At 44.1% G+C, this 27817-nt stretch overlaps 2 protein-coding genes across 7 annotated transcripts; one reads left to right on the forward strand and one right to left on the reverse strand.

Annotated features, from left to right (window-relative positions):
* Positions 1-13650, reverse strand: METTL6 (methyltransferase 6, tRNA N3-cytidine). Of its 6 annotated transcripts, none has more exons than XR_005068690.1 (6): positions 12414-13207; positions 11402-11536; positions 4596-4766; positions 4200-4356; positions 1786-1927; positions 1-289 (listed from the first exon to the last, which is right to left on the reverse strand). XR_005068690.1 is itself a non-coding variant. In XM_037061326.1 (6 exons), the coding sequence occupies exons 2-6, from the start codon at positions 12636-12638 to the stop codon at positions 108-110; spliced, it is 855 nt and encodes a 284-aa protein (XP_036917221.1). In that variant the 5' UTR covers positions 12639-12784; positions 13585-13650; the 3' UTR covers positions 1-107. The 6 variants fall into 6 exon arrangements, 5 of the variants coding, with proteins under 5 accessions (XP_036917221.1, XP_036917223.1, XP_036917222.1 ...); XM_037061326.1 differs by lacking the exon at positions 4200-4356 and adding an exon at positions 13585-13650 and having other exon boundaries at positions 12414-12784; XM_037061328.1 differs by lacking the exon at positions 4200-4356 and adding an exon at positions 13585-13630 and having other exon boundaries at positions 12414-12787.
* On the forward strand, positions 13555-27169 carry EAF1 (ELL associated factor 1). The gene is made up of 6 exons (XM_037061325.1): positions 13555-13992; positions 15874-15968; positions 17791-17927; positions 19530-19720; positions 21533-21766; positions 23930-27169. Exons 1-6 carry the CDS (start codon positions 13575-13577, stop codon positions 23974-23976), a joined length of 1122 nt encoding a protein of 373 aa, XP_036917220.1. The 5' UTR covers positions 13555-13574; the 3' UTR covers positions 23977-27169.
* Positions 27170-27817: the final 648 nt, after the last annotated feature.

The following is a 27817-nucleotide window of genomic DNA, read 5'->3' on the forward strand; positions in this document are numbered from 1 at the left end:
TTATACATACTCATTAAAAAAGTCAAAATATAAAAATATACAAAATAAGAAGAGTGACATTAAACTTTCCTCTTCAAGGGGAGGCATAAAGTCGACCTCGTGAAAGGTCAGGACCTGTGACCTAGGCCCACGGTCCCAGGAGCTGGGTCCCTTGGAGGCTTTCGGAATTTGCTCTGCAGGAAAACTCTCGGCACACACAGGCCTTCTTTTTTATTCACTGTTTCACGAAACGCGTACTCGTTCACCACTTCTTCGTAACCTGTGTCCGTGAAGAGCCGAGCCAGGAATTCTGCAAGACAGCAGATCGACACCGCTCAGTGCTGAGAGCGTCATGTTTGCTTTGCAGTGGGGTGAGGAGGAGGGCCAGAAGTCTGAGACAGATTTTTTTAACGTAATAGAAACTTCAGTACTAAAATTTTAAGGTTTTGTTTTCAAAAGTGACACACTTCTACTTCTCATCTTACACTCCAATGAAAACCCCTAACTAAAGAGGTAACCAGAGAAGCCTAAGGGCAGCTTGCACGATGCCCGCCTTGTGAGTCCCCAGCTGCAAATGTGGGAGGGAAAAGCAGCGCAACCCCGAGCTGGCTGTGTGCACACAGAGAGTGCACGTGCTCGATGCACCTGCAAGTGAGCACCTCACTGTCTACGTGCGAAGGAGGGGAACCTGTGACCAGTTGGGGGGGGGGATCATCTGCTGGTGATCGACCTGGAGAAAAATTTAACCCAAATACTACACCACTACATGTGAAATAAACAAATAGAATAAATGGCTATGGAACAAAAATACTCTAAGGGCATTCCTCCACAGACCGTGCTCTGAAGCACTTTGTAGACATTACTGCATCTTCTCACTTACTTACAACCGGTTTCATCAAATCTCATAAATCAGAAACCTTAAAACAAATGGTTAATTTTCACCTGATGTTTTTTATGAGTTTGCCATTTGAATGGTATTCACTCATTTTTCATTTAGAATCTAAAAGAACATTTTATTTCAAGAAATAAAAATGTTTTTTAAGAGCTTAAGTTAATTATCTTATGGTTCAGATTATTAAGTAGGCTTAAAACTCATGGTTGGATTTTTTTTAATAAAAAATGACTTTTTAAGGACCCATCTAAAGAAAATTTCTGCATTTAAATACAGACCCAATCACTTGTACAGAAAACTGCTTCTTTGCCCTGACTGGTACGGCTCGGTTGGCTGGGCACTGTCCCACAAACTGTAAGGTCTCCAGCTCGATTCCTGGTCCGAGCACATGTCTGGGTTGCTCATTCGGACCCTGTTTGGGGCAGGGGGTGGGGTGTGGCGCGGAGGACAGGCAACTGATGGATGATATTTCTCTCTCATATTGTTTTTTCTCCTTCTCTTTCTCTCTCCCGTCCCCTCTCTCTAAAAATAAATAAAACCTTTTAAAAAATGTTTCCTTGTGACCTGGCAGAGTAACTACGAGGCAGTATATTGTCCTGTTTCCTCCGTGCCTGACTGAACAACACGAAGGGGGTTCTGAGTCGCCCCCGCCCCCTTCCCCAGCACAGTCCCCTCGAGGGCGTTCGAGTGGCATGTCAGAGCCTGTCTGTTCACCAGCTAACGAGACACTGTCACCAGAGGAGGCTGTGAGCTCACCGTGGTCAGAGGCTGTCCCAGGTGCTAGGTAAGTGGCACGTGACAGCTGGTTCCCGGGTCCGTGCATGTGCGCTGAATAGCGAGCGCCACCCCGACCCCCAGCCAGTATTACAGTGATGACACAATCGGGTAAACAGAGGCAGTCCCATCAATCTTACCATCAGTAAAAAAATACGATCTGGTTCCATCTTGTCTGACATAGAAGTTTTCTCCGAGTTTGCTGCCGGCTTTAAACCGAAGCATGGCGTGATCATACAGCCCATAGTCGCGGAACAGGACATTTCTGCCTGGTTTTAATACCTACAAAGCAAAAGTCGGCTGCATATAACTCTGGGAACCCAGTCAAATAAAGCTTACTAAGAAATGAAAATCTGATTCACTTAGAGATGAAATGAACTTGCCCTATGGTCCTTAGGAAAGGGGTCAGGCTGAAACCCCGTAACGTGAAGGGAAAGGGCCTGCTCATCAACAGCCAGGCCGGGCAGCACCCACGAAGTGACACTTCTCGAGAGCTTACAAGACACTCTGGAAGGTCCAGTGTCAAACAATTAAAATGTTAACGATATTAAACAAAATAGTCTTACCCTCATTAAAGCACACTCTCCCAACATTTTATTACCATCCCTATTCCGTGACCCTGTGGTGGAACTGTCTCTTTAAAACGTATGGTGTCATTTTGACTTTTTCCTGATTGTGCCTGGCTTTCCTCATTCTCAGTCTCGCTCTGGTTTCCCTGTGCTAGAATTATGTACAGCTTGCCCACCGTGCAGTAACTGACACATGCCTAGCACTGCACAGCTTACTCCAGACATTGTCTCATGGGGCCTTCATCCAATTCAGAGACGAAGGAACGAGTGGGATTATCATTCTCATGTGAGGAGAGTAAACCGGCATGGGAGGAGTTCAGTGACTTGCCTGCGATCGCACATCAGCTATTAAGTGGGGGAGTCAGGACTCACACTTGGGTCAAAACGCCTCCCCCAGCCAGCTGGATGGCCCTGACAGTAGTTTTCTCCCTGCATACAGTTCTCATCTGCAAAGTAGCAATGACGATGCCAATGCCCCCTGCAATCGTGGCACTGTGCAGGTGGTGAACCAGGCACTTCTCAGTGCTGGGTTCTTTCGTTCCCCCAGTAACTCCAAGGAGTGGGCGGGTGAGCTCCATTGTACCCACTCACAAGCACTGAGACTCGGAGTAGAAGTGATCTGCCTGAGGTTCAAGGCAAGTCAATGGCATGGGGTATACCAGAATCTGGGTCTTCAGATGACAATTCGGTCTATTTACTTACCATTCCACTCCAGGAATGAGGGAATTCAACTTTAAGGTCTTCTTTCAGTTAAAAATTATGTGATTTTTAAATTTCTCTGATGTTAACATCCTGGAGTAATTAGATCTACCTTATAATAGCTTTGTAATCCTTTTAATATTTTGTATTTAGGCAACTACATTATCTGAAAATAATGTGATTTGTTTCTTTCTCATCCTTAAACCATTTCTTGTCTTTCTGAGCTGACCAGGTCCCCCAGGATAATGACAAACGGTAGTGGGCGTCCTCATCCTCATAAAGTTCCTGATATTCCTTACTCTGTCCTAACTCCTTCCTAACCCCTGGGACCTTCATCAGTCAAACCGCTAGTATCCACAGCCTCTTCTGAATGTCCCCTACATTCGTGTGCTCACAGAAACCTGACTGTCCCCTGATGACACCGTTTTCCCTGCAACCTCTCAAGTCACGGCTGCTTTCTCCTATGGCCCTGGTGCCCCTGGGCTTGAAGACCTGACTGGCTTCCCCCCTTGCTCCTCAGTGCTACCCTCTGCGCATTCTCCTTTCTCCTCCCTGACCACCCCACTCTGGGCATCAGGTTGTACCATCTACCATCCCTTATTGTTACTGCTGTCTGTTGGTTCTAGGACATGTCCCTTCATTTCATGACGGATGTACCTTGTGGTTACTCTCTTATTCTCAATACTGTTCCATCCGTAACTCTGGTTAATTTCAATATCCATGCAGATTACCCTTCCGAACACGCTGGCTTCATCATGACTTGAGCTTCTCCTCCAAAGACCTGTTCGCCCCACTGAAATTACTCACTCCCACGGTAACAGCCTGGGGCCTTGGCAGTACTGGACAATGTAACCCTCCTTTTTTTCTCTGTCACCCAGGGCACTCTCTGGCCGCCCCACCATCTTTTTCGCTCTCTCTGGTTCCCCATCTTTAATAACCCCTCGCCTTCAGCAGGACCTTCAAATCAGGCGATCCTACCCTCTCTTCCCTCTTAACTCAGGTTAAGTTCCATGCCCAGTTACTGGTACGTGCTGGGTTCTCATGTGTTCAGATACCAGGGGAAGGGAAAGGAGAGGTTAAGGAGGAAAAAAAGCTTAAGAAACCTCAGAGGGCTAAAACCAATGTGGCAATACCTGAACATTCTTTAAATACTGTTTTAAGTGGGAATAATTATTCCCTAACAGGTTTCCAGTGTCTTGAAATTTCTACCTCACTACTCTTTTAAAATAATTAAAATCAGGGTTAAATTTTAACGTCTAGCTTTAAATACACAGAATCTCTCTTACCTAACATTCACCCTTTCAGCTTGCTGAATGCTTTCTTCTCCCTTTGTAAAGCAGACTGACTCACTGAACAGGTGAGGCACACGGCCTTCTGGGTGACGCACACTTGCACTTGGGTGCCCCCCAGGTGAGCTGCAGGGTTACCACTGGTCATTTGTGTCTGTAAAAGTCATCCTTGCTCCAGGGCTGGCCGAGCTCCGAAGAGCGGCAGTGGCCCCCACACAAATCAAAGGTTAGGGCAGATGTTTTACGCGGGACAATCCCTCTCCACACACTGACTACCCAGCCTACCTAGGGAGAGTGGGGGCTCTTCAATCTACAGTACGGCATCCTTGGAGGGAAGGGAGGCAAGAGGACTGGGCTGTCCGACCCCTCCAGTGCAGGCTCCAAACCACTAACCTTGTGAATGTTCTGTAAGACAAGGTGCATCTTCTCAGGGTGAACGGCAGAGAGCACAAATATCAACATGGCCACATCCACGGACTCTGGGGGCACGTGCTCCAGAAGGTCCTCTTCGGTCAGATCACACTGGAACACCTTGCACCTCTGTGTGTCGTACAAAGGATTTTGCTAAAGAAGGGAAAAACACAAAAGACGTTTCAGTCAACATCCATGTTGATATAAAGGGAAAACTAGGGCCTCAGGAGGAGATCCGGCTTCCACTCGTGTTCTGCTGCTCAGAGACCACTGGTCACTTTGTTACGGGTACAAAGGAGTTATGAGCCATCTGCACATTAGAGCCCGTAATACTCAATATTTCTGTGAGGGACAAGATTTCACTTTAACCAACCATTTTTAGTTGAGGAGAGGACACAGCCTATCACATATGCAAACCTGAGCTAAGATGCTCATACACTGCCACAAGGATAAGAATCCCAAACTGGCTTCTGCTGCCTTCAGCTCCCTTTGAATTATGCACCAGAAATCCAAGTCCTATGAGAAATCCTCCCACAGTTCTTCTGGGGGTACCTCCCCTCGCTGCAGCACGGAAACAAAACCCAACTTCTGTTTCCTACCAATGTGCTCCTGGTGCATTCTGGTTGGTGGGCTTCAACACATGTGTAAGCACATTATAAAGAAAAACTTTAATATAAAGAAGGACCTGAAAAAATAGACATATAAAGTTATTTAATGGGAAGATTCAATATTGAAAACACTACCTATCATTTCACTTACAAATCCAGTGCAATTTCAACTGGATCCTACGAAATTTCTAGAATCTCCACAAGGTAGCTCTAATTAATCTGAAAGCAAAAATCTTTAGAAACAGCCAAGTCAATTCTTAAAAATGAAGAACAAGGAGAAGAACAAATGAAAGAAGAACAATGAAGAACAAATGAAAAATGAAGGAGAAGGTACACTACTGAACATCAAAACATTACAAATATAGGACTAAAATAACAAGGTTTGAGGATGGGAATGAACAGACTGAGAAGAACAAGTCCCTAAACGGACCCATGTATGTGGAGAAATCCAGCACTGGATGGGAAAAAAGATATGTGACAAAAATGACAATTAAATTTATAAAGTGGTAGATAATAAAGGTGACAATTATCAGGAAGGAAAAATGAATTTTTACTCAACTTATGGTATCTGAACAACTAGCTATCTATTTGTATCAAATGACCACTGGCCACTCAGATGAATTAAAGGACTCCCGGTTGCAGCTCAGGGATAGGCAGAGGTGGGAGAATGTAGCTCCCTCAACCCCACGGAAAGAAAAAAGCTGGACAGACAGCAGAGAGAAGGCTTTCTTGTGCTTCAGAGACAAAGCAATCATCAGAACCACACTCAACATAACACAGCTGTTGGAATTAAAAGTTCAGGCCTTTAAAATAACCATGATTAAAATGTTAAAGGTTCTATTGAAAAAGGCGAACATGCAAGAACAGATAGGTACTTTCAGCAGAGAGACAACAGAAAGAGGACCAACTGGAAACGCTAAAAAACAAAAACGTGGTAACAGACAGAATGCGCTGGGCAGGCTTTTCAATAGGAACACCTATTGCCTAGGACAGGATCAGTAAACCTGATGATGGGGAATGAAAATTATACAAACTGAAAATGCAAAGAAAAAAAATAAGTAAAAAACCCCAAACAAACAGCATTACAGACATGTAATTGGAACCCTAGAGGAAGAGAGAACAGAGCTGAAGAAATATTTGAAGGAATAATGACCAAAATGTTTCCAGACGAATTAGAAAACATAATAACCAAAATTATAAAAAGAATATATAGTGATTACAGAATCCTAAACAGATACTAAGAAAGCTAAGACGGCAGCCTAGGTAAACACAGCGTGCCTCCTTGCACAGCCACACCAAAGTTACACCTAAACTACAGAACCACCGTTATTTAGAACCACTGGAAATCAAGTTGAATTACAACTAGAGAATTCAAGAAAAAGCCACGTCAACAGAAGTAGAAGGGGCAGAGACACGGAATGGGCTGGTCCTACACCCACCCATAGTATTAAAAATTGGGAGAACTATCTGGAGAACAAGAGGTCCCATCCCCAACCTCAGCCCAGGGTCCCAGCACCAGAAAGGTAAGTCACCATATCTTCTGGCTGCAAAAACCTGTGGAAATTGAGGCTGAGGAAAACAGAAACTGCTGGAATCCCTGGAAGTTCCTCTTAAAGGGCCCACACATGGACTTACTCAGACTCACTCCTGAGCTCCAGCACCAGGGAAAGCAGCCTGAGAGGCACCAGAGGCAACCGAGGATGAGATGGAATATCTGGCATCAGGGCAAGAGCTGGGGTGGCAGCTTTCTCCCAGACAGAAGTGTTGGCAGAGGCCATTGTTTCTTTAATGACACTCCCCCAGAGAGCAGGCAGGTGGGGCGCCATATCTGAGACTCTAACAACCTGGCTTGCACTATTTGCCATGCCCTGGTGACTCTCTGAGGCTTGGCACCAAAAACCTTTCGGGCCCACCCACGCTGTTTCTGGTGGCTTTTCCATACAAAAAGCTTGTCTTGGCTCATGCTTCAGATTTTCCTAACTCCTTTCAAACAAGCATCTGCTGGCCTCGGTGAGCCCCTCTACCTTTTGTTAAGTGGCCCCAGGCCCAGCACTAGCAGCAGATGGCCTTGGTTCACAGCTTGGCCTTCCTTGGACACCTCTAAGCCCAGCACAAGTAGCAGCCATCTGCAGATTGCCTTGTAGCTTTATGCTGTGTGGCCCCAGATAGAACACAGGCAGTGGTTGACACTGGCCTGTACTCCTGGGGAGCCCCAGAGCCAGTGCACCCAGCAGACAGCTACAGACCATGTCAGAGCACCACCACCCAATTGTCTCCACACTACACACTCAGGGGCAGACTCAGCGGGTACCAGAGCCCTGTTGAAGTAAGTCCTGCTCTACGGAGGGGGTCCCTGCATGGCTGATCCTCCACAATGGTAGGCAGTGGTCACAGCGAGTCCACAGCCAGTTCATCAGCCTGGGTAAATCCCTCCCATTGACCTGCCAACATCAATCAAGGCTCAATTATAAGAGGAGGGTGTACACAGCCCACATGAAGGATGCACCTTGAGTAGCCAGCTTGGGTGATGGGGAGGCTGTGCCAATGGACCCTACAGGACACCTACTACTTTAGGCCACTCTACTGAGCAAGGGAATCATAGTGACTCTACCAAATGCACAGAAGGAAACACAGGAAGGCTGCCAAGATGAGGAGACAAAGAAATACAGCCCAAATATAAAAACTGATCAAAATTTCAGAAACAGAACTAAACAAAATGGAGACAAGCAAACTACTAAATGCAGAGTTCAAAACACTGGTTATAAGGATGCTCAATGAACTTAGGGGAAAAACAGATAAAGTCAAAGACAACTTCAACAGCATAAAAAAAGACACGGAAACCATAAAAAAAAACCACCGGTAAAAATGTAGGCTACATTAACTGAAATGAAGAACAATTTACAGGCAATTAGCAGTAGAGGGGATGAAGCAGCAATTTGGAATATAAGAAAGCAAAAAACACCCAGTCAGAACAGCAAGAAGAAAAAGAATTTAAAAAAATGAGGATAATGTAAGGAGCCTCTGGGACAACTTCAAGCATTCCAACATTTGCATCATGGGGGTGCCAGAAGGAGAAGAGAGAGAGCAAAAAACTGAAAACCTATTTGAAAAAAATGACAGAAAACATCCCTAACTTGGTGAAGGAAATAGACGTACAAGTCCAGCAAGAGCAGAGTCCCAAACAAGATGGATGCAAAGAGGCACACACCAAAACACATCATAATTAATATGCCAAAGGTTAAAGACAAAGAGAAAATCTTAAAAGCAGCAAGAGAAAAGCAGTTAGTTACCTACAAGTGAGTTCCCATAAGATTATCAGCTGATTTCTCAAATTTTGCAGGCCAGAAGGGATTGGCAAGAAGTATTCAAGATGATGAGATACAAAGGACCTACAACCAAGATTACTCTATCCAGCAAAGCTATTATTGAGAATTCGAGGGCATATAAACAGCTTCCCAGACAAGAAAAAGCTAAAGGAGTTCATCATTACCAAACCATCATTATATGAAATTTAAAGGGACTTAAATTTAAGAAAAAGAAGATCACAAATATGAACAATAAAATGGCAATAAATAATATCTATCAATAATTGAATCTAAAAAAAAATAAGCAAGCAAGTGTAACAGAATCATAGGTACAGAGAACATTTTAATGGTTGCCAGATGGGAGGATTGGGGAGATGGGCAAAAAAGGTGAAGGGATTAAGATGTACAAAATGGTTGTTACAGAAGAGTCATGGGGATGTAAAGTTCAGCATAGGAAATGGAGTAGCCAATGAACTTATATGCGTGGCCCATGGACATGGACAATGGTGTGAGGATTGCCTGAGGGAGTGGGGGGTGCTCGGTGGAGGGGCCAAAATTGGACATCTATAATAGCAAAATCAATAAAATGTAATTTAAAAAAGAACTAAACTAGACACAAAACCTTAGCATCTCAAAGTGAACAGACTAATAAATGTGACATAATTTAAATCTTGTCATGGAACAATATAACAAGACATTGAATAAAACTAGAAAAAATGTTTGCAACACATACAACAGAATACATACTAAAAATAAGAGCAAAAATGACAGAAGAATGGGCAAAGGTTATCAACAGACAATTCATACTATGATATAAGCTCCATATTAGTTGGGGTTTTCTGTCTGTTTTGTTCACTACTTGACCCAGTGCTCACAATAGTGACTGGCACACATTAGGTCCTCGATAAATATATGTGGAATGAAGAGATTCATAAGCAAAAATCAAAAGAACCAAAGAGACCAAAAAAAAAAACCTAGTGCTTATTTACGTATTACAAAGACTTCACCCTCATTGATTATAAGGAATAAACAAAGTAAAAAATATGGTGACATTATATTTTGCCCATAAGATTGGGAGATATAAAAAAGACTGACATTAAATGTCGAGAGCCTAAGAGTAAAAGGTATCCTTATATTATTGGTGAAATTATAAATTGAAATTAAGTTTCAGGAAGGAAACTTAGCATTATCTATTAAAATTTAAATGTATATACTCTTTTTTCCATTACTCAACATACAGAAATGTGTAGAAAAATGTGTACATGTGTTTCAGAAGCATGTGCATAATGCTGATAATATTAACCCCACTTGAAAGAGCGGAAAATCCAAGATAATTTAAGCAAATATCAACAGAGTAATTGTTAAAGTATGGTATATGCATTTTACGGAATGCATCTAAATAAAATGCATCTAAATATTTAAAACATCTAAATAAAATAAGCATCTAAATATTTAAATTTTACATATTGATTTTAAATATTTAAATTTAAAATTTAAATATGCATATAAACATTTAAAATATCCAAATAAAATGTGGTAGATAAAAAGCTCTGCAAGATTTGGGGTAGTGGTAGGGAGAAAATGCAGACAACTGTAAAAAAGTAAAAAAAAATTTACTGCAGACAAAAGTAAAAAAAAAAAAACTGCAAGATATAATGTAGAATGATAAAAGCAAGTTATAATACAATGTGATACTGGCCCTGGCTGGTGTAGCTCAGTGGATTGAGTGCAGGCCTGCAAACCAGAGTATTGTGGTTCGATTCCCAGTCAGGGCACATGCCTGGGTTACAGGCCAGTTCCCAGCAGGGGACACACAGGAGGCAACCATACACTGATATTTCTCTCCCTCTCTCCTTCCCTTCCCCTCTAAAGATAAATAAATAAAATCTTTAAAATTAAAAAAAATACAATGTGATGCCAATATTAAACAAAAAGTCTAATAAATGCCATAACTGTGAAAAGCTGATGGAAAACTAGACATCTGCATGTTGCCAAAGTATCCCCCACATATCTGTTAATGGCAAAAGGGAAATATTTGTACAACAATTAGGTAGTTCCTACCTTAACCCAGTGATCAAAACTGGCACCACAGTAAGATCACCAGACATTACTGCTCCCTGACATGACGCAATATGAGAGATACATCACCTATTATCTTTGCCAAAAATAATTTACCTAACTTAAATCTAACTTCTAGTTTATGGCAAAAATAGGGGATAGAGGAATAAGTTAAACAATGAGACAAAGAAATGATCAAAACATTTTGAAATGCAGGATCTCATTACAGAAAATGGCTTATTCTCCCAAAAAAAACACACTGTCGGTACAGAAAAAGGTCAGCGTGAAGGGCATGACTGTTTTAGGCTAAGCAGATTCAAGATGCATAATGAAATATAAGATGTAACCCTTGATTCAATAAGAGCTATAAGAGATACCCTAGACCAGTTGGGGAAACCCGAAACTGGATTGGGTACTAAAGATATTAGAGGACTGCAGTTATTTTGGTTGGATGCGTGTTTTGTAGTCATGGACAGAAAATCCTCATTGAAGACGTATGCAGACACGTTTAGTAGTGAAGTGCCTATAATTTACTTTACGATAGTTCAGCAAAGAGGAGCCTATAAAGCAAATGCAGCAAAATGCTGGCAACCACTGATTTTGGTATAAGTATATGGGTGTCGTTACAGTATTTCCACTTTTTCTATTGTCTTTCTGTATGTATCATATATGTATGTAAATGGAAAAATACATTTATGATGATCATAGCTGGTTAACTTCGTGGAGAGGGCTGAAATTGGGAAAATGGGTACAGAGGGCAGGTCAAACAAACCTAAAAAACCAGAAATATAACAGAACGCACAGAAGGTGCACCAACCTTGACATATTCGACTGCTCTTGGAGAAAAATCACAGGCATATGCAAATATATTCAGATCTTCTTCTAAAAGTGGGAATAAACAGTTCCCAACCCCACAGCCAGCTTCAAGCACAGTCAATATTTGATCTTCAAACTGAGGAAAGAGAACCCAAAGTTAGAGGGCACTACATTTTCATAGTGAAGAAATAAACCAAACTTAAAGGTCCAGAATACGAAAGACAAGAACTCTGTCCCGAGAGGTAATAAATAAACTGATAACTAAAAGGTAAAATTAATATCTCAACTTGTTGTCCAACTCTGGGCAGTTTGGTGTGGAGAAAACACAGCATAATGGCTAAAAGAACAGACTAAACTGCTCACTCTCAATCCAGACTCCGCCCTTCCTCATTTTCCATCATTGAAAAAATCACTTAAACAGCTTCGTGCTTCAATCTCATCAGTAGGTAGGGTTCAAACTAGTGCCTATGTCACAGTGCTATTACACCACTTAAATTACAGACGTAAAGTTCTAGAACAGGGCCATGGTAAAGTGCTCATCAACATGATGAATCTGCCATTGAAGTTACTCAGCATGAATTTAACATGTACAACTTTCAGATAGCTTTAAAACACAGGTAGCAAACACAAGGCCCAGGGGCCGATCCCAGCCCTCCACCTTGTTTCTACCCAGCAGCAGCGACCCGAGCTGCTTGCCCCTAGTTAAGGAGCAGTTACATTTATACAGTCTGAAAATTACATTTGGCCCTTTGAAGGCAACGGCGAGGCTGAGGAGGCCCCCAGAGAAAATGAGTTTGATACCCCTGCTTTAAAGAAACAGAAATGCCCACTACAGTTCTCTTCTATGTATTACAAACCCAAGAACTTCTAAAACCACCTGAGACCAGTCTAGTTCTCTCTATGGTACAAACCATTCTGCCAGGCTTCACAAATTCTTTACCTCACTCTATAAAAATGCGACCAAGCACTCCTACACACTCTAAGTGAACAACTCAAACAAGGTGTAAAATTACCTCCCTACAGGACCTGAGCTCCTCGAACTCTCTGGTGGTCCAGTGTCTGTCTTTGAAGAAATTAGTACTATTTCTTTTGTAAAATAGATCCCAGTTCTTCTGAGCATCTTTTTCCAGCTTTTGTTGTTTAAAGTCAGACACTAAAACTTGGTCTCTTTTCAGTTTCTCCTCTTCTTCGGAGCTGAGAATCCGTCCTTGCAGCCCTTTCCTTTGCAAAGATATCATCTCATAAGTGGATGGTAATGCATTTAACACTGCTGAAGATTCCCCATCCCTGAACAGTTTGAGGAATCCAAGTTTATTCTGCAGACATAGGCAGAGTTTTCTCAGATGTGACTCCTCAGGTTGGGTTCAAGGCCCAGGCTGTCTTCCTACTTTGCAGGGAAGAGAATGACATTCTGGTTAGTGGTTCCAGAACGGTTCTTTCACCAAAGAGCTCATGTCACCAAACATTTACTAGTGCTGACTACACGACACCCTGCCTGCCACACGAGGAGAGGTCACAAAGGAGAGCAAGACAAAGTCCCCACGATCAGAGGGCTGACATTCAGTGACCCAGGTCTCTCAAACACTTCAAACCAGAATAAGTCGTCCATTAAAATAAATCTCTTTAGTTTAGAAAAAAGACACTTTCAAGAATTGACTGAGAAATCCTGGAGAGAAAATACTGATTAATTTTTGCGGTGACTTAACTCCAACAGCTGCCTGAATTGGATGCGGGGGGTCAACTGAGAGGCAGAAGAGGGATCACCGTTTCCTAAGGATCGGAGACACAGTTTTCTTTTGGGGAAGATGGAGCTACGCCTGGGTGGCCTGGGTCTCTGATCGTAAGAACCTCTCTCACAACCAGGCACTGAGGCCCTCGCACCGCCAACACCGCATGAAGGGAAAGAAGAGACCAGTGACGCTTGGCGTAGAATCCCGAGGATCTACTGGTCTCTGGAGACTCGGGATAATCTCAGTCGACGCGGCCGCGACCGCCTGCGGAGACACTGTCATACTGGCTATCAGACTCGCGTTAATCTAGCCCGTCGTGCTCTAGCCTCGCTGTCATCAGTCCCTGTCCCTAGCTTCACTTGGTAGGGCAGAGCGCATTTAGCCCTCACCCAGGCCCAGGGTACAGAAGCAGAATTTAGGAGCCGTCACGAAAAACCCCTGAGCATGGACAAACCAGCGCTGAGGACTTCAGAATCCCGGCGGAATTCTATTGCCGCGGCACCGCCTCCGTCACTTCCGCTACGAACCCAGAAGTACCTCCCCGACGCCGGAAGTCCCGCGGCCCTGCTTCCTCAAAGGCTTCCCCCACCCCGGCGCGGAGGAGACTTGCTTCCGGCGCCGGGTGGGCGCCGGTTGGATTCCCGCTGCGCTCCGGGGTGGTGTCCCGGGAGCATCGCTCTCCCGGACTCCGGCGCCGGAAGCGGGTACGGTGGCCGCACCGGAAGACCCCTGGTCCGGGCGCGGGGTGCGTGCGGGGCAATGAACGGGACCGTGAACCCGCTGCTGGACCGCGAGGAACACTGCCTGCGACTCGGGGAAAGCTTCGAAAAGCGACCGCGAGCCTCCTTCCACACCATTCGTTGTAAGTCAGCGGTACCTGTCGGCCGCTCCAGCAGCCTGTCGTCAACCTCGGTCCCCCAAAGTACGGGGAACCTCCTGCCTACGTCAGGTCCCTTCTTTCTTACCCCAGGTCCTCCTGGACTTCAATTTTCTCCCTTCTTCCAGCCCACGCCCCCCCCCCCCCTTCAAACTCACTCTTCCCAAATCAAACCCTTCATCACTCTACCTCTTCTGCCTTATGGCCCCCAAACGCTTCTTCCGAAGTTCAGTGGCCCCTTTCTCTTTTCATCGCCCCAACTGGCCCTTCCTCTATGCCAAACTTACCCCCTCTTTATTGCCGAAAAACCTGACCCCACATTCAGACTCTAGTTCTTCCTGTAATCTCCCCCCACCCCCTTTCTGATGACCCCGCCAGGGTTCTCCATGTTTAAAGGACTCTTCCTCTTTGCTCATTGAGCCTCACCTATTCCCTCCTATTTCATTCTCTTTCCTCCCGTTTTCCTCAGCTTTCTTTTCTGGTCTTTCTTTGCTCTGGGACGCTGCACTTCCTTCCCTCTTGCAGCCAAAGAATCCGCATCCTCTCTGCATCCCTTCAGTCTTCCTCCTCCAGTCTCTGCATCTCCTTTGACTTGGATGTCTTTTGAGGTCACTTTAACTGCCCTGACTGACTCAAGACGAAGTCCCTTGTAGAATTCGTGAGGCTGGAATAAGTTAAAGATTGATCTATGTTTGGAAGCGGAAGAGAGCAGGTATAAAGAATGTCAAAATAGTCATTATGCTGGACCTTCCTTTTCTGCGTGATTACAGACTCTGTTGAGGGAGGGCACTCCCACTCTGCGTCCTGGGTAAAGATTTGGCTTTTACTAATTGGCTGACTGAGCATCCTTCTATGATTCACAGGCTCCCAGTTTCCTGTCTTTGTAGTGCTAATGCTGGTTAAGACATGTTTTTGCCAAAGGAGCTAATAGATGTGACTCAACTCTTAGAGAGATGGCGTGTTGGATAATGAAGTTCCATCTTTGTGTGGTCACTTGCCCTGCCATTACATTGCTATGCTCACTACTGGCAGCAGATCAGCTCTTTCAGAGAGATATGGATAATGGAATGTGATAAGACCATCATTTCTTGAGCAATTTACTAAGTTGATGTTTTAGTAGAGTGAAGAGCAATGGGGAATTTAGATAAGACACTTTACCTATGCACCTGGCTTGCAGTTTGAGGCAGGCATGTATTAAAATGGGGTAATTGGGCTTAAATTGCAATTCAGAAACACAGACAGGATTAACCTTTGGAGATAAAGTTCAGCCCTGTACTCCCAACATCTACAGGAGTATCTTTATTAAAGTTATAGAACTTGAGAGTGGCAAGTCATAATTTTGACAGTTCCTACATAAAAAGAAGTCAGCTTATATGATGCTGTGGCTTCGTATTTCATGTAGGGTTTTACAATCACAGAGTGTTATTAATATGTTATTGCTTTTGATCTCACAGCAACCCTAACAAAGCTCTGTATTATAATGGATAATAAGCATTGATTTTCATCTGTCACTCGGGAAAAGGGAGTATCTTTGCTTAATGAAGTGGTATATACATTCTAGCTTTCTTTTTCTTCAAAATAATACAGGTGGGGTGGGAGGAAAAGTATGTAGAGGTGTAGATGAAACAAGATTGTCCTCAATTGGTAATGACTGAGGCTGGATAATGGTGGTACCCAGGGGTTTATTACACTGTTCTGTTGTTTGTTGTTGTATATGGGAAGTTTTCCACAATGAAGTAGTATTTAAAAATATTCTAAGCGATTTGTATTTTTCATTCATTTGAATAATAATTGTTAAGTGTAAATGCCTAGAAAGCCCTTAGTAGAAGTAACATGGTGGATACTTTTTTCCCTCTTTTCCTGTAGATGATTTTAAGCCAGCATCTATAGATACTTCCTGTGAAGGAGAACTTCAGGTTGGCAAAGGAGATGAAGTCACAATTACACTGCCACATATCCCTGTAAGTTTATTCCATTGTTGTTTTTTAAAACTGTAGAATCACAGTGAATTTTCATGTTTTGTGTCATTACTATTTGAATTACCTACTGTTTAAAAATTCCTAATTTTCTGAAGTGTCAGCATAAGGAAAAAGGAAATTTAGGGTTTGGGGTAGAATAGAATGCATACTTCCTAGGTGTTTGATTAAAAATGATGCTTTGTCATTTTCTCCAAGGTCCCAAAGTAGACGGGGATCCTATCCAGACATCTGGACCCTTTTTTAAACATGCATAGTTTTCCCCCAAGCATCTCCATAGAAAAAAGCCATAGGTTCCATGCTGATAAACAGCCATCACAGTTTAGGAGTGTGACGCTGCCAAGACAGGAGTTAAGGTGGGCAGGAGCAGGACTTACATCTTTCATAAAATGTAGTACATGGCAAATAGTGACGTGTAGGCTGATAGTTTCAGGCAAAAAGCAGAGGTTCAGAGCATTCATCTAATTGAGTGACAGTGAACCCAGTTAAAAGCTGAAGTGAGAACTCTTGCATAGAAGGGCTTTTGTAAGGCCCTGCCCAAGGCTGCACTCTGATCATGAACCCCAAAAGATTAGACAAAATACCCTCAGTGAACGTGTCATTGCATGTCACACCCTGTCCTGGCACACAATGAGTTCTTGCCAACCCGTGTTAGAATGAAAAGGCACTGGATAAGGAGACCTGGGAAGCTTCATATTTTGGAAAAAATTGCTTGTCTGCCAGTTCAGTCAGACTGCTGTTTCATCACTTGTTGCCTTTGGTGGGTTACATCATCTCCCTGTAGACCTTACTTTCCCAAATGTAAAACGAAGGGGTCAGATAAATGGTCCCTGAGGTCCCTTCCTACTCTAAATTTTTACTGTATGAGTGGGGAGCCAAACAGTTTTTGATTCTTTTCGAAGGATTAATCCTATATTTAGCGAATATTAATTGAGCACCTACTGTGTGCATTACTAGACACTGATAATATAGTCTTGAATAAAACAAGCGCATTTCCTGCCCTTGTGGAGTTTATGATATGGAATTTAAATATAAGAAAATGTAATGCTTATTTTAGGAAACTCCTTAGGGGAGGCTTCCCTGAGGAAGTTGAGTAGAGTTGCAGGTTGAGTAATTGACAGAGAGGGAGGGGGCAGGTGTTACAGGCAGAAGCCTTGTTAAAGCCCTCGAATGAAAAGGTTGAGGATCTGACAGAATGCCAGCTGCCTTCTGCTCTGGAGCCCCCAGAGCCCGGGGTGAGTGGTGCTGGTGAGGCCGAAGGACTGGATGGTTGGTTTAAAGGTGTAATTATTGGACCTCCGAGCAGTGGGGTTGTGATCAAAGGGCCCAGGCAGCTGAGTGGCACATGTGCTTGCTCTGAGCTGACCAGAGTCGTGAGCTGCCTTTCGAGATGTTCTGTCGGTTACTTGGCATGAGGGGGAGCCCTGAACTCTCCGGTTACAAGGAGGTGGTAGAGATCTCTCACTAGTTTTACTTCTCGTAGTGAAAGCTCGTTCACAAGTCACGTGGTTAATTTATTTTCCCAGTTCACACTTCTCTGTTATTTGTAACATTTCAAGTCCCTAGAACAATATATGGTAATTTAAAATTTCATGTTACCTTTCTTGATTACTTAGAACCACTTGTAGAGTCATAGGTTCTTCTGTATTATCATTTCCCTTTTCTTTGTCTGCCCGGGAAACCAGGAGTTCTTTTGGGGTCTCTCTGATAAAATATTTGATAAGGTAGAGTCACCTGTAAATTCAGTTTTGATATTCATAACTGGTGTGCTTAGCTTTGATAACCTTGTACTATTTGTGCCATGTAGGGGTCCACACCACCAATGACTGTGTTCAAAGGGAACAAGCGGCCTTACCAGAAAGACTGTGTGCTTATTATTAATCATGACACTGGGGAATATGTGCTGGAAAAGCTCAGTAGCAGCATTCAGGTCAAGAAGACAAGGTATGTGAATCACCGGACACAGCGTGATGGGACATTTGTATTATTCATTCAGTTATTTTACAAGATTGTGAGCGTCTGGGCACGCAGTGTCCTATTGATAATCTCAATAGCTCCGCCTGTGTTTCCCCAGACAAATCGATCAGATATCTTTTCCTCAAATGTAGTAGAAAGAAAGAATGCTTTTAAGGCCTGAAAAGTGAAAGCCATTGGGGAGAGGAGTGTACTTTATATGTGAATTGATTCTGTTAATCTCATGATTTTTGAAACAGAACCGCTTAAGGAGTAAGATTTAAATTTATAGACTTATAAATAGGAAAGAGTAATTGAATAATGCATATGGTTTATTAGAGTGAAAAAAATTTTTTTATTAGATCCATTGAGATCATTATTCCTGGCACACAAAATAAAAATTTGCCTATTTTGTGAACTGGTATGCTCTTTAATATTTAATTCAATGGGCATTACATGTCTGATATGAAACCAATTAGATTTTACTTAACGTCAAAATTCATTCTATAATCAGAAATAACCTGGTGGTTCTATTGTTACATTGTGATATAATAAGTATAATAGAGCAGTTACATTTTAAAGAGTGTTAGAGCCTGATATTTTTCTGTTTATGCTTCCTCAAGCCATTTTCTTCTTTCACAAAAAAAATAAAGAGGAGCTACCATTTATTAAGGGGTTATTATATGCCGGGAACGATGCTAGACAGTTTAGGAATGATCTCTTCTCATCTTTAGTAACTCTTAGAGAGGTGTTGTTGTCCTTAAAAACACAGGCAGACAGGGAGACTGAGGGTGAGTGAGATGGTTAGCCCCTGAGTCAGGTGCCCAGGAGCCGCAGCTCAGCGTATTTGTGTTAATTGCCTCCATGAACCAGGTGCCGCTGTTACTTCTCCAGGTGCTGATGGCTGCGAGCATTTCTCTTATTACACAGGGTCATCTGTGGACCAGCAGCATTTATCACTTGGATACTTGTTGAAAGTGCAGAATTTCAGGACCTAATAAGTGAATCTGCATTTTAATGATATCCTCAGATGATTCTTATGCACACTGAAGTTTGAAAAGTGCTGGGCCAATCCACTTACAAAGAAATTGGATAGAATTTTCTCTGTTTGACGTGGAGCACTTGGCTTGTCTGCCAGCAAGGGCTGGTATGTGACAGAATGAGCAAGCAGTAAATGGAGCCTGGAAAAATTTACAAACCGGCCAGTATTTCAAGAACTAGTTTTATTTAGTAACTCATACACTTGTGATTATCACTTAATATTGTTTACAAGTCTAATCACCATATTTTCTATTAATAAAATGGGTTCTCATAATCACATTGTGTTCTACATCTCTGTTTAGTCTGCTTCTGCTACAAAGTGTGAGCTCCTTGAGGGTCTCTGTTACTCACCTCCCTGTGTCTGGCACACGTGCATACTGGAATATGGTGGGTGGTTGTAGAATGATTAGTTCATGTGATAAAATTCAGATGTCAGTATTTGCAGCTGTCTGAAAAGCATGGGGTTCTGCAGAGACTTCAGGTGGTCAGTCACCTGGACGAATCTGACCATTGGCTTTGCCCGCCCCGTTTGATATCTGTGTCCCATTTCAGGGCCGAGGGGAGCAGTAAAATCCAAGCCCGGATGGAGCAGCAGCCCAGTCGTGCCCCACAGCCATTACAGCCGCCCCCGCCCCCACCACCTATGCCATTCAGGGCTCCAACGAAGCCTCCAGCTGGACCCAAAACTTCCCCCTTGAAAGATAACCCTTCACCTGAACCTCAGCTGGATGACATCAAAAGAGGTAGGGTGCATTTTCTGTAGGCATGGTAACTTCTTAGAGTAGTTCCGTGTTGATGTTTTTGTGGCGTTCACTAGGCTGCGTGGCAGTGTGGTGGCATGGGCATTCTCTGCCCTTCAAAAATTTCTGCAGGGTTTTTACCCTTCTGGAGGTGATGTGGGCGGTGGCCTTTCCCACTTGCCTCACTTGATAAGAGCAATCTGTGCATGGCGACTGGGGTTGTGGCTGCCTTTGCATCTTTCTGCCTAGGGGCCCAGGATTTTTTTTTTTTAATGATTTTACAGAAAGGACGTAAGAGAGACAGACGTCAGTCTGTCATTCCCCATATTTACGCATTCACTGGTTGCTTCTTTTACGTGCCCTGACTAGGCATGGAACCCCCGCAGCCTTGGCGTGTTGGTATGGTGCTCTGACCATCTGAACTACCTGGCCAGGGCTAGAGGCCCAGGGTCCAAACAAGCAGAGTGGCTTGTTTAGCCACCTTCAAGGCTGCAGGAGAAGAAAATTCCAAGGCGTTGGGGCTGAAAACCAAGTGGGCCAATGTTATCATAGTATTTAGTTAGAGGGACATTTAAAATACGATGGCCAGTGCCTTCCACTGCCACAAAGCTGCTATACGTGAAAGCGACATGAGGACCAGTGGGATGGGCAGTGGCCTCAGAGAGAAGCTTGGTCAGGCCCCTTCGGTGCGAACCTCACAGAGAGAAGCTTGCCTTGCTTCCTCTCCTGCGCAGTGGATGGTTTTAGTTGCCCAGACTCTTAGGAAGTTGTGAGGGTAAGTGTTGTGTTTCATTTTTGTAAAACTTTATGGAAAAAGTTAAAAAGTTAACGATGGTCAACAGGGAACGATAAAGAGCTGTCCTTTGGGAGTTCTCCGTTTCCCCTTCATAGGAGTGTTCTTTGCACAGTGTGCAGTTGCTAAGCCGCTCAGTTGCTTTTTCCCTCGTGGGTATTGGAATGCCATTTATGGAAGTTTTCATTCTACTTGAACAGGAATTATGCCGTGAGTGATTAGTTGTTCCCGTTATGTTTAAAGAACCATAGTGGTTTGAGGCCACATGGTGTGTTTGGACAGGAAACTCTGTTATGTATCCTTACTGTAGTCAGTGACAGTGAAGCTCATGGTTAAAGCACGTTCTACCTTCCCTGCCTTACATTGTAAGAGATGCGGTACCAGGCAGGTGTGACTGGTGGTCAGGTAGAAAAAGAGGGTAGAGGAGGAGTGATGTTCCACCACATTTCTTCGGACACCGTGGTTCCTCCTGCAAGCTTCCCCGTATTCGTGAGGCATGAAAACTGGAAAGCGCCCTGATGCTGTCTGCCTGACCTTTCATTTCCTGGAGTGTCTTGGAGAATTCATTGACTTCCACTTGGGTCTCCCCGCTAGTTAGAGGTAGATCCAAAACGAGCATTCAGACCTTCCAATCCCCAGTCAGATATTTTCAGTCCCTTAGCATAATATTGTTCTTCTCTTAGTTGGTGTTTACTCTTACAGCTCACTATTTTCTTAGTAGATGAAGACAAAAACGTACTGAATTCATTTCTTACATGGAAGTCATTGTGCTGAAGCAGTTTGCTTTTTGGTTATTTGGAGTGAATTTAATGTTTTTATTGTCTCTGTGAAGACAAGTTAGGTGTTTTTGTTTGCTGGTTTTGGTTTTGGCCGTTTTGTTTGTACATTTCCAAGGAACTGAGAAGCGGGAGTTTGTTATTCCCCATTGCTGATGGTTTTGCCAGTTCGCTATTCACAGAAGGCTCGGCGTGCTGCCTTGAGAATGTTGCTGCACTGACCCGTGTCGTGCCGTTTTCTTCCAGAGCTGAGGGCTGAAGTCGACATCATTGAACAGATGAGCAGCAGCAGTGGGAGCAGCTCGTCCGACTCGGAGAGCTCCTCGGGCAGCGAGGACGACAGCTCCAGCAGCGGGGGCGAGGACAACGGCCCCGCGTCGCCTCCGCAGCCGTCACACCAGCAGCCCTATGGCAGCAGGCCCGCCCTGGCCAATGGAACCAGCCGGCCGCAGGGAAGCAGCCAGCTCATGAACACCCTCAGTAAGTGCACGGTCCCTTCTCCGGCTGGGAGGGGTGGCATGTCAGGCCAGAGATACAGCTTCTGTTTATCTTAGATGAGAACCTATAAACCTGGAGACATTTAAAGCATAAGAAAGGATCCTGACACAGATAATTTTGAGTGGAAAGAAATAAATTTTCAAGCAGTTAAAAAGACGCATGCAACTGAAAAATGTTTTTCTCTTTTCCTCACTGGCACAAATTCGGTTTTATGAATTCTGGAAAATGCTGAAACATGAACAGCTAGACTGTTTTTGCAACTGTCACCCTTTCGGGGTGCTGCCTGCCGCATAGTGTCCCCCGCCCCAGGTCTTTCTCCAGTCCCAAGAATCCGGGTCTCCAGACTGTGCTGTTGGGTGTATTTGGAGACCAGCCAGCCTTTGTCAACAGGGAAAGGAAAACACATCGTAATGTCTGGCTGGCCCTCAGTGCAGTCAATGCTAAAGCAAAACAGGAGAGCGGTAACAGGCCCCTTTGTTTCAGGGTGGGCAGAGTGCTGTACGTTCTTCTCTCTGCCGAGTCCTTATGAATGCCTTCCCCTGCTACTACTACCTTCGAGGGGTCAGAAGGTCTGGAGGCCATAGTGGAAAAGCTAACCTAGTGAGCTCTGTGGACCAGGCAGAGAGGATTCTCAACCTCAGCACTATAGGCATTTGCACTTGTGGTGGGTGTCCTGTGCATTGTAAGATGGCCAAGAGCATCCCTGGCCTCTGCCCACCAGGTTCCAGAAGCACTTCCTCTTCTCCCCTAGTTGTGTCAGCCAAAAACGTTTCGAGACACTTTGCCCTTGGGTGGGAGGGGTACAAAAATCATCCCCACTGGAGAACCACTACACTTTTTTGACCTGAGTAAGTTCAACGCTGTTATGATATCAGTTAAGGATATTGTCTGCTGTCCCATTATGTGCACCCAGATTCTGGACATCACTTCGGTGTACTTCGGTGCTCTTCTCCGCTGGCTAGGGGTTGTAAGTTCCACACTGGGAGTTTGGTGTTCATAGGGGATAGTACCCGAAGGCTGCTGTGCCTGTAACTTAGTTCCTCATCTTGCCCAGTCAATGCTAAATTATTCTTTTCTCTCAGAACGAAGGAGCAAAAAATGGTACAGTGGGCGTCACTGTGGCACTACCCACCAGTGCCTCAAACTCCTTGTAGCTCCTTAGATCTCCAGGTACCTTCTGTCCTGCAGTTCTCGAATGGCCAAACCTTAACTTGTGCATGACGTTATGCACAGTAAAGTGTTAGAGTTACTTAAACCAGGATCGTCAGTCAGAGCCCACTTACAAATCCTAAAGTCACACTAAATAGCACAAATTTGTTAAACCCTGATGTAAAAATATTTAAGATATTCAACAATTCATTTTTAAAACTCATCACATTTTAACAAAAATAATTTTGTGAAAAATAAGTTTCCCAAATCAAGAAATATTTAGTAAGAAGAGTAATATTGCTTTAAAATTTTGTGAATCTCTTTAATGTCTGGCTTAGCAGAAAGATGGATCCTTACACGTGCTTTCAGCATTCAGCCCATTGCCGTCAGTTGTTCAGGTTGAAGTACATGAAGGAAATCTGACCATTGTGGGGTCAGAAAAGGAAGTACTTCAGGGTCAGACCTTCTGGAGAGGGTCTCAGGGACCCCAGGGTCCTCAGAGCAAACATTGAGAAGAGCTGGTTTAGACTTAGCAATCTGGAAATAACAGAAGTTTACTTTGGTGAAATCCTGGATTACAGTTTTATGTATGGAAAATACAATGATTGATAAATCATAATACAAGAATAAACTTTCACATACTCACAACTGTAAGTCTAGTTTTGCCCATCCCTTTATTTTTTTACGACTTATTAACACATTTCTTGTTTATTTTTTATTTGATTAACACATTTAAAAGCTATCTAGACAACTCCTCTCCTGGTCTACCCAGGAAGCAGCATTATTTTGCAGAGTCCAAAAATAGCATTTCTTTCCAAACAGTGACGGCCCAGGTTTGTCACTGAGCTGAGTCGGTCTTCTCTGCTGCTGAATTGGATTGGCCTGGTTTCCCTGCAGCGACAGCCAAGACAGTCAGCTAAAGAATTGCGGGAAAGTTGTTTTTAAATTGGGTACTTTTGGTTTGATTATTTGTGGGTTTGTTTGTTTTTTTAATAGGAAATGACTTGCAGTTGAGTGAATCTGGGAGCGACAGTGATGACTAGAGCTGGGCCTTTCGGAGTCAGCTCTCTGGGGCACAGACCTGCTGCGAGACCGGGCTGCTTTGCGTGGAATCCGTTGCCAAGAGGAAAACGTCGTGGATCAGTGACTGTAGTAGGAGTTTGAGGCTCTGCAGCTCTTGGATATTCAAGTCTTTAACTTCAAGTGGTGATGGGTGATTTTTTTCATGTAATTTTTGAACAATCTCAAGTTTCAAAGTTTAAGTAGATCTATAGAAAAACTAACAGAATTATCTTTCTGTTTGGTTAACACTGTTAATGAAAAAAACAGACAGATGTGCCCTGGTCTGGGTACTCGAAGGCCGTATCTTCACCAGGCCAGTGATTTCCATTGTACACCCCAGGCTGACCAATGAGAAATGAGAGACAGTCTTTGAGGGGCAGGAGACAGGGGGGAAGCCTCAAACTGCAGCATGGAAGTAAGTTCAGACCCCTTTAAAGTTGGAAACAAAGTGGTAAGGAAGCTCTGTCTGATCCGGCCTGACAAGCCTGTGTAGAAACAGACTTCAAGGGGGGTCCTCACGTGTCAGCTGGCAAGACCCTGGAGCCCTGGCGGCTCAGCCCCCTCATTGACAAACGAGGAAAGGGAGGTGCACAGCTGGTTTAGCCTCCTGCATCCAGTCCAGGCTTTCCCTACCACTCCCTTTCTCGAATCGCACTCACTGGAACCAAAGGTTCTTCTTACAGGTGAGACTGACAGATGTGCATAGGAACTTTTATTGCATTCTTAAAGATAAGAGTGTTGGGTGCTTGTAGCTCAGATTCAGATCCAGACAGTGCTGAAATGCACAAGGCTGGTGTAGCAGGTCAGACCACTGCTCACACACACAACTCACCGAACCCGGGGCTGTCGGTTCCATGTGGGTCCATGCTGGGTGTACTTCCTCCAGTGCATGGTAGTGGGGGGCAGGAGTGGAAGAGAGGTTCGGTGGAGAAACCTTTCTAAACAAAGGAGCAGCAGCAGGTTTTCCAAAGCCAGAATATAAATACGAGTTCTGCAACATGAAATGAGCACATTCTTTTGATAAGATCTTTATGTTTATGCTTTTGTACCACTGTTTGTGCCTGACTCCCAGACTGATTTGTAGTTTTATATAAAGTTAGAAGTCACAAGGTTGCCTTCATCAGTGTGTAGTTTCAAAATGAATCTGTTGTTGCAGGAAACTGGTCACCAGTAAATGTTTCATATTAAGTGACTGTCCCATAATTAGTTTCTGGGTAAATTAGAATGTCCCATAATTAGTTTGTGACCAGTTGTGACCAATTGTCCCATTTCTGTAGTTTGAGTATGTCCTGAGAAATTTCCATCTACTTTAGTTAGTGGGTATCAGGAACATTAAGTATGATTTTCCTTCCAGGGGTCCCTATACTCAGATGGCCTCACCTTCCTCAGCTAGCGGAGGGATGCGGTCTGGACCTAGAAAGGAAGTAGATGATGCAAGGTGGTGCTTTGGTTAGAGTTGAGCCTTACAGAGTCACCTGTGTTAACTGCATCGTGACCCCAGGAGCTGGAGATGGGGACCAGCAGCAGGTGCGCACTTGAACGCTGTGCTGGGTGCACAGCTCATTGCGAGGTGTCAGTGGGTTTAGTGGCATGTGGGAACTTACTGATAATTGGTCATTGCTTTATAATTCCTTAGTGATAACAGCTCAGGGAGGGTGAAGGTCCTGACTGGGAGACATGCATTGTTACTGGATATAGGAATGTTTCACTGCTCTTAACTTGCTCAAGTTTGGGCAGGTTTCAGGAACTTGAACTAAAACCCTGTTTAAGCCTCTTTATTTTTCTCCCCAAATCTTCACATACATAGAGAGAACTGTGGTTTGGGCAAGTTGGGTAATGGGAAATGCATTTCTATAGGAAATGCTTGTGTGTAGCCCTGGGTTTGGCGACTCAAGCTGTCTCAGCCTCAGACTCTCCCGTCATCCATCCTCCCCACCCTGCACAGTGTCCTCTAGCTCGGCTCCAGTTTGGCTCTTTGCACAAAGCCTTCGGTGGTTCTCTCCCCTGCACACCCCAGCTTTACCCACCGGAGTAAGGAATCTTTTCAGAAATCAAGAATTTGGCCTTACAGACTGCTGCTCACTCACTCTGGCCAGACGGGCCTCGCTCTTCCTGCCTCTGTGCCTTCTCAGTCTCTCCTCCTCTGGCCGCCAGACCTCACCCTGAGGCACCGTTTCCTGCAGGGCCCGCAGTCAGGCTCGTCCTCTGTTCTTTTCTGCCGGCTGCAGTGCGGTGTGTACGTGTGACTCCTTGTTGGGCTCTGGTTATATGAACTCCTTACAGCAGAGACTTACTCTCACCTCTCTCCCCTGGGATGCCCGCAGGATAGACAGTCGGACACTTGTGGCTGGTGGGGAGGAGGTGGAGAGAACCAGCCCTCAGAGTAGAGGGGTAGACAGAGAGAAAACATTCCGGGCATTTGGAGATAGCCGAAAACCATGGGTGTTGACTTTCGTTATTTTGAAGTTTCCTAACTCAGTTGTTAAAATTACCTTTTCTCTGTTCTGTATGTCTACCACACTGGGGTCATTAGGCAAGGTGTGAAGACTTCGGTCTCAGTTACCTGAGGAGCCATGGCAAGCCACAGTAAAGACACAATTCGGGAAAACTCACCGTGAACCAACCAGAGATGTATAACGATGCCACTCATTGACTATTTTGTTTCTGTAGCAGGATCACTTTTCCTACGTGTGATATTACTACGTATGTGCTTCATTCGGGGGGAAACTTGAAAATTCCAGAATCCTTACTTCCCTATTTGAGAGGCTGGTTAAGTAGGATGCGTGTGGGTGTGTGTATGTGTGATGTATTTATTACATTATTTTGAGAGAGTAATACTATGATATGTGGATATATATTAGGTACAGCCAAATTGGATCTTTCCATTTGGTGAGGAAGGTAGGATTTCTGAAACTCAGGCCTCAACCAGTACATTGGAAGAAAGACCAATTGAAGATTCATGAAACATGTGTTTTTGTTGTTCCTGTTATTTCTGTTTCGGGTTCATTGTCTCATTCTTCAGTGATTTTTAGATAATTTTAAAAGTTTATTTTGCTTAATTATGAAGTAGATGTGCATGTTTACATTTATGTAAAATATTTGCTGTGTAAAGTTTTTTTTGTTTACCCTCTTAAAAGAGCACTATATTTAAGTAAAAATGAAGGTCAGCAATATGATTCTGTCTTGATGGGTTTTATTTTCTTACTAGAAGTCATGAGAAATGTAGGAGTCCTTTAAGAATCCTTTGTGCTAACTTTATCTAAATTGATTCCTCAGTTTGGTGTTATGCTAATTAGGTCATATACCTCAGTTTTATTTTTTTATAACTTTTAAAAAAGATTTTATTTATCTTTAGAGGGGAGGGGAAGGAGAGAGGGAGAGAAATATCAATGTATGGTTGCCTCTCGTGCATCCCCTGCTGGGAACTGGCCTGCAACCCAGGCATGTGCCCTGACTGGGAATTGAACCATGATCGTGTGGTTCGCAGGCCCACGCTCAATCCACTGAGCTATGCCAGCCAGGGCATTACCTCAGTTTTAAAAAGACTGAGTTTCAAACTACAGGATGACTTTCATAAGCCGCATGGCATCTGAGGCCATTTTACTGGATCCAGAAAGGCAGGCTTAGCTTTGGGTTTGAGAAAAATGCAAGGGTTAAACCGAATCCCTAGACATATCCTAGTCCTGCCAGCTCACCAGATCCCTTCACCGGGAATGCCCTGCCACGTGCACCCCGCCCACCCTCAGTGGCACCTGACGGCTGGCAGTGACCCGCCTCCGGCCTCCTGCCTCCCTGCCACTCCTCTGGTCAGCAGCGCCCACA

The sequence above is a fragment of the Sturnira hondurensis genome, unplaced genomic scaffold, assembly GCF_014824575.4.
Source record: "Sturnira hondurensis isolate 20B ecotype Veracruz unplaced genomic scaffold, ASM1482457v3 Scaffold0013299, whole genome shotgun sequence".
Classification (NCBI taxonomy): Eukaryota; Metazoa; Chordata; class Mammalia; order Chiroptera; family Phyllostomidae; genus Sturnira; species Sturnira hondurensis.

Excerpts from the sequence above, each read along its gene's own strand:
- METTL6 (XM_037061326.1), bottom strand. The coding sequence starts at position 12,638 with ATGATATCTTTGCAAAGGAAAGGGCTGCAAGGACGGATTCTCAGCTCC. Across the intron at positions 11,537-12,413 it reads AGCTCAGGTCCTGTAGGGAG|TTTGAAGATCAAATATTGAC; the intron begins GTAATTTTACAC and ends CTCTTTCCTCAG. Across the intron at positions 1,928-4,595 it reads TCTTACAGAACATTCACAAG|GTATTAAAACCAGGCAGAAA; the intron begins GTTAGTGGTTTG and ends TTTGCTTTGTAG.
- EAF1 (XM_037061325.1), top strand. The coding sequence starts at position 13,575 with ATGGACAAACCAGCGCTGAGGACTTCAGAATCCCGGCGGAATTCTATT. Across the intron at positions 15,969-17,790 it reads TTACACTGCCACATATCCCT|GGGTCCACACCACCAATGAC; the intron begins GTAAGTTTATTC and ends TGTGCCATGTAG. Across the intron at positions 19,721-21,532 it reads GCTGGATGACATCAAAAGAG|AGCTGAGGGCTGAAGTCGAC; the intron begins GTAGGGTGCATT and ends GTTTTCTTCCAG.